The following is a 6789-nucleotide window of genomic DNA, read 5'->3' as shown; positions in this document are numbered from 1 at the left end:
CAACTAGTAGAAAGAGAATAAAAATGCTACTTGTAAAAAGGTGAGGAACAACGGTTTCTCGGTTTGGTTGCCGATTGTTACTTGTAATGCAACCAAACCACGAGTCAAAATAAGGGATGCAAGCTAATTAACCACATCATGCCCCGACACAATCCATCTACTTGTGGACAGTAATTATCTGGACCAATTTCTCATACAGCCCCAACTTCCCAAGTCAGCATTTATACCTGGTTTCTTTCGTTCATTAATTATTGCATATATCAAACCACAGATGCAATGTCGCTTATATCAGTCATCCCCAGACAGTCAATCTAGAGCACATCTCCCAGTCTCCAAAATAAATGTACAAACATAGGGGCTACAAAGCTTTTCTTGTATAAAAATAATCGATGGACAGTGGACATATTCACCCAATTTACTGGGCAGAATAAAAATTCTACAAGAAGCCGTAGCTGATTTCTCTTATACAAACTCTTAACAACTAATAAAAGGGTATATGAAGGCAACTTGCTAAAGAATCATGATAGCATGGAAATAAAATTCATTGGAACTTCCCATCATCATTGTATCTGTGAGCCATATGGAAGCCTTGATCTTGATCATATATCCCAACGTTTTTTCACCTTGAACAGTACAGCTGCCGACTGGATATCATCCTGAGGTACCTGCAGCATGATCTGAAACTTACACTTCCTTGGAGCTGTCTTGGCACCAGCCTCTTCTTTGCCAATCTGCAAAGGTTACAGAAAACCGAGTCAGAAAGTTGTATTGCTAGTAAATCTATAAAACTGTAGTCTTTTACATTAAATTTGAAAGTAATTAACTACCCATGCTCCTGCCCAACCAACTCTAACATTTGAGTCGTAGCCAGCTTTGAACTTGAAATTCTCATTTGTTTGGTGCTTGTAGACAGCATTCCATGCAGTCGAATCAAAATTGTAAAAGTAGCTTGAAGAAAGGGAAAACCATAAATCAATGCCACGAAGAATAGACATATGTCCTCACTCAGACAAAATGGTTGCACTAAAAAGGATATACATTCAAACAGTTCAGGCCACATATTGGCCATGAAAATGGCATTAAAAAGCATACAATTTTAAAGTATATAATATAGAAAGGAAAGGTAAATAGCAACCTCAATTTATTGGCTTGATCAAATTGGCGCTTGAAAGCAAGAGATAACGACTGAGAAGGTAGCGATATTGATGGGGCAATGGTCAGTTCTTCATCCTGAATAAAAGCTTCGGCAGTGAGACGACCATTAGAAGATGTGTAAAAAAGATTCTGTGACCAAATTATATATAAAAATTATACCTTGTATTTATATTTCAAGTTTAGTTCTTCATCTCGATACTCTGCCAAAACTAAGCCATTGAGTAGCTTGGTACCAATAAGACCATTAACAGAGAGAGCAGTTCCCCATTCTCTCTGTTCTTCCTCAAGTTTAAGTTCCCCCATAGGGAAATTTAGAAAAGCCCTTGGCTGCAAGTTGAAAAGCCTTATTGTTTGTAAGATTCAACAAAAGGATAACACGGTAAGCATCATAAATAGAAACCAAAGAAATAAGAATGTGGCAACATGTTGAGACCGTTTTTGAAGATACAATCGTCAATAGTTATAGCATTTCTAAAGAATAGTGGAATGTTTACTCAATTTGAGATAGAAAAGCAAAAAAAGAGAGCTTAACTAGCATTTATAGAGATTCTATACATAGTAAAATACACATACTATCTAGTATTATTTGATTATCTAAACAAAATACTCTGAAGTGACATTCATTGAGCCAACCAACTTTAAAAAAAAATTGGGATGATATGTATATATGCATATATATGGCTGTACAAGCCAAAAACATGAGTTCACCAAATTTATGACTAGAATATTCTTGGATTACAAATTTAGTGTGAATGAGGGTGAAAAATGAATAGAAAATGAAAAAGTAAATAGCTTGAAAAAATGCATCAGTAGCTACTACATAAAACAAAGTAATAGTTAAATTCTAGAAAGAGGAACTGCACTCAATCGGAAGCTTTCAAGGAGGCATCAACTAATCCAGAGTTAGCAATATAAGATGAACAACATCAAACTCAAAGTAGATCTATTTATTGTAGATGTTTGCGAGATCGTTGTCATTGCCAAAGTAAATTAGTGTATTTATTGTTTGTTGTCATGCAGGTTTAAACTGTTCGGAATATCACAAATAATATGAGTACTTACAGCAAATATTGAGTACTTAGTTACTTCAATTGGCAATAGTAGTACAAATGACAGGGCTAAAATGCAGCCTCTAGGGTCCAAGGACAAATGGAACAGCTGTCAAAGCTAGAATCCTGTGCCAGGATAGTTGTCAAGACTAGAACTAGGACAGTGTTCTGGGACACTACGGTCTGCTATGTGCAATGAGAAAAATAGTCCCATGAACCACTTTTCTTTCAGCTGCTTTGAACTTTTGAGTTCTACTGCCATGGGACTAGATGATCTATCTTGTCGAAAGGACAGTTCAGTTTTTTCCAGCAAACTGTTTACTGAGAGCCCATTTGCTCATTCAAATATAATGCCTCATACTTGGATAAAGATAAAATACAGAGAAACTAGCACTATTTATTGCTCTACGTGGCAACATAGGTGCTTGGTATAATGGCCTTCGAAGAAATGTACAAAATGAATATTCCCAACAAAGTGTAGTATGAATTTATTTTACCTCCAGATGCTTGGAAGTTCTTTGCAAGAGTAAAATATGCCATGCCAACACTCATGGAGGTTTGGGAGATGATGATTTTACCAAGACTGATCAATTTGCAAAAAGACTTCACCCTTGATTACCAGATAGTGGCCAAGATTGGAGTACAAAATGGTTTGAAGGAAATAAGAAAGATATATCAAGTTCATTGTCAAAGTAAACAAAAATTGCAAAACGTTAGGAGATAACTCTGATGAAAACGACAGATGGCCTATTGGTATGATATTCTTATGCTTGGCAAATTCTTATGATATGTCACCTCATCCGAAATCTTGAACTTTATCTTAGGCACCAGTCTCCGATGATGGAAACAGCATGTGGCCCATGGGTATGATACTTCTTATACATGGTAAATCCTTATGGTATGTCATATTATCCTTAATCTTGGATTTTACCTTAGGAAGCCCAGTTTCTCAGGCTTCTTCTTTAGCCTATTCAAGCTCTCTTTCTTTCAAATATAATCCCATGGTCCCATTGACTATTTTGAATACTGCAAGTGACACATCACATGGAATGAAGGTCACGCCATTGAATCTCTAAATGATACAATTCTGAGGAAACAATATAAGCTACAGATTATATCCTGAATAATGCTATGTGGCCTAATTCTGAGGGAAATACAAAGCATAGTATATATATATCAGCCATAGCCAAAATCACCGAGAGATACCATGTGAAATAAACCATTTTTTGATTTATATCTCCCTGTAATAATACCAAAATCGAAATCAAAGAAGAGGTGATAGCACACCCAAGATTTGAAGAAAAGATTCCTTCTTTTGCCAGCAGCCTCAGAAGAATGTCCCTTGAACTCTTCAAAGTATGAATCAGCTCACCAGCCAAATAAGTAAATGATAAAAAGTTTCCAAAATTCCAAAGCATTTTGTTCTTCACACCTAAGAAAGTGACAGCATGGGCGATCCAAATGCACAACATATTGGCAACAGTGCAAAAGATTCTATCCCTGTAAAAAAACCATCCCGAAAGTCATCACATGGAGTCATGTCTCTCATGCCTTTGAATGCTACAAAATGTTAGCATAAGAAAAATGTCCCTACTAGAGTAAATGGATGCCAGGCCTGCACTGCAACCAAAGGACTTCTCCCAATTATAACTCAAAAGATACAACCCAACCACAATATAACTCTGAAGCAGCCAAGGATTTCAAGTTTGTGTCATGGTTCCATGATACAAACTAGATGTGAAGATGCTTTATTGGGTGTTATCAATGAAACTTCTATGGTAGGAGAAGAACAGGAGATCTCTTTTGACAGGAAAAGCCGAAGGAGATTTAGAGAATAGGCTTTCCATCAAGGACTATATATAAAAGAAAATCCTGAATCGATAACCAATGACAAACATGAGATGATCAAGGATTTACACATGTGAGACAATGTAAGGTTCTTTTGTGACAATGTTTTTGAGGCATTAAGTGATAAGATGATATTTGAAGAGGTTCATGGTGACAACATTTCTGCTTTCAACAATAACAATGTACCAAGTTTTTTATGCAGGTTCTGTGGAAAAAGGTGATCAAAGCTATCTCTATGGTTGCAAGCTTTGAGTTATCTGTATGTTCCGTTCAGATGTGTAGGGTTCAACTACCCAGAAAGTTACCGCTTCATATTGGGATCATGTTCTCAACAAGGATTGCATTCATAACCATTGTGGGATGGAGTCTTGATGGCATGATTGAGCTTTGATGTAAACATGAAAGTGTCCAGCTAAACTTTCTAGGAAGTACTAAATCATTAACTTCGACATCCATTGCTCAGACAAAAGTTATGTCATCCAGATTGCAAAGTTTTAATAATATTTGGTATATTTGCAAAATGCCATAAGCTGAGATGATGCCAATAGTATATGCACCATAGACAAGGAAAAGCAAAGCTCCATAACTATTTATATCTACTCATATTGGCCCAGATATTCAAAGTCCAGGTTCATATTGGTAAAGAAAAATTGCAAAGTAAACACAAAACTATTCGAATTATTTTAAGCTAGGTTCGCATATTTTACTTTGGAGAAGATCAATTACAAATATGTGTACGTTCCTTTATTACTCTCCTTATTAGGTTAGACACTGTCTTGACCAGCAGGTACAACTATTATCAATTCAATAGAGAACAAGGAAAAGAAAAGAAATGTGTTTCCTACAGCTGGAAACACAGGACTATTTTTTGGGATTTATACACATATAAAATATATTCATGAGTTGTCCCAAATACCATTAAAGCACGAGACTATTTAATTGATTAAAAAATATTCCAATTTCACTGAAATACGAGATAGAAATATATAAAACTTAATGAAAACTACAAATGAAGAAAGCAGGACAAATAACTGCATGTATTCAAGCTTTTATAGATCCAAAAATGAGAAAATTTGTCTGTGAACTCAAGCGAGTCTACCAGATGAGTTGGAAGAATAGCATCATAAAGAGGAAATGCATTAAAAAACCATGCCAACAGTTCACGCTTTAATTGTACTAAATTTGTAAGTATAGAATACAAATAAAATATCCATCAATGAGTAAATTAAACTTTGCTGCTAAGCTACAAGCAGCAAACGAATTTTCACAAATGAGACATACAGCCTTAGTCCAAATGATATGCTACCTAGCATGACTAAGCCACTGGAACATGCACCTTGGCAATATTCCATACTTTTGAGTGAAAGGATGTAGGCATGGGCCATGGGTTACAACCCTTTCAATGTGTTTTAAGCTGACAATTTATGCCTGAACTATAGTTACCTCTTCAATAAGATTACTTCGGAATAATTTACTATAGCATACATATGTCCAAATTTTGTGGCGTTGTAATAGCTAGTCAAAATGTTGGTTATTGGATATCTATCTCAATATATCCTGAGGGATGACATGATAACAACAAAAAGAATAATCTCAAGAAATATAACCTGCATTTTGGATTTAAATACTTGACATCTATAAAGATTCAACAATACACGCCCCTAAGATAGTGCAAGTAATGGTATGAAAATGCTTATAGCAATTGAGTTAATCACTTATTTAAAGAATTATTTACGGAATCCTCACCAAGCCTAGACTTGGAACATCGTAGCCAACCTCAGCCTGATATTTTGCATCGCTTGATCTTGCAATAAGCTTTACCTCACCTTGTTGAGACTGTCACAAAAATGTTGGCTTACAGTTCAGTTGATGTGCTACGGCAGGTATGATGGTAGCTCAATTTTGCAAATTTTCAATGAGCAGCTTCCAATATGGCTCTTTCTATTTGTAGATTCAGTGAGTAGGAAAAAAAAAAACCAAAATAGGCTGGATGTCTCACCTTGATTTCTCTGAGATACTTCATTTCGACATTAGACCCAAGGTTTGCGATGGCAGTTACAAGTGCATTGCGGTCCTCGTGGTCATACAAGACGGAGAGATGCTTGGTGGAGAGGGAAAGGGAAGGGGACCGGATCTCCCCTGTCTGATCACGCTGGAATGATGCCCTGATCTTCGCGAGCCCATTGAGGATGCGTGCAGAAACTTTGTTAGTGAGCATGCTGACTTCGCTGTCATACTCACTTGACACCTTCAAGGCAACATACTTCCTCCAGTCTCCTCCTTCTTTTATGAGGCTCGTAGCAGTGGCAGTGACGGTGCTGAGGAGAGGGGGATTCGATGGCTGCTCCATGGGGATTCCTACTAAATATCACGCAAGCAGACAGAAGAGAGGAGGAAACAGAGGGAGAAGGTGTGAGTGGGATAAAGAGGGGAAAAACCAGAAACAAGAAAGAAAGAAAACCAAAAAATGGTGGGACAAATTTCATTGCTTGGCCTTGCCTGTGGATGAAGAAGGAGGCTGGGATGATGCAGCTCCTGCTCCTGCTCCTGCTCCTGCTCCAGCTCCCATGGCCCTGTGCCCCTTGTCTTGCTCTGCTCTGTCTTTACAGTAGGACCAAGCATGAAGGAGAACAAAAACACTCTGTGCTCAAGACTTGAGTTCAAAACCAATGAGAAAGAGAAAGAGAAGAAAAAAAGATGCTTTGCTTGTCATCCATAAGCTGCCCACTTTCCTTCC

General features: G+C 37.1%; 1 protein-coding gene across 1 annotated transcript; it reads right to left on the bottom strand.

Annotated features, from left to right (window-relative positions):
* Nucleotides 1-354: 354 nt before the first annotated feature.
* On the bottom strand, nt 355-6446 carry LOC147848970 (outer envelope pore protein 37, chloroplastic-like). The gene is made up of 6 exons (XM_087337914.1): nt 6052-6446; nt 5799-5888; nt 1315-1482; nt 1136-1230; nt 828-948; nt 355-731 (listed from the first exon to the last, which is right to left on the bottom strand). The coding sequence occupies exons 1-6, from the start codon at nt 6400-6402 to the stop codon at nt 600-602; spliced, it is 957 nt and encodes a 318-aa protein (XP_087194040.1). The 5' UTR covers nt 6403-6446; the 3' UTR covers nt 355-599.
* Nucleotides 6447-6789: the final 343 nt, after the last annotated feature.

Source organism: Azolla caroliniana, unplaced genomic scaffold, assembly GCF_043228905.1.
Source record: "Azolla caroliniana isolate FFs.n. ecotype wild unplaced genomic scaffold, voAzoCaro1.0.p SCAF_161, whole genome shotgun sequence".
NCBI lineage: Eukaryota > Viridiplantae > Streptophyta > Polypodiopsida > Salviniales > Salviniaceae > Azolla > Azolla caroliniana.
This window is presented reverse-complemented; position numbering and strand designations above follow the sequence as displayed.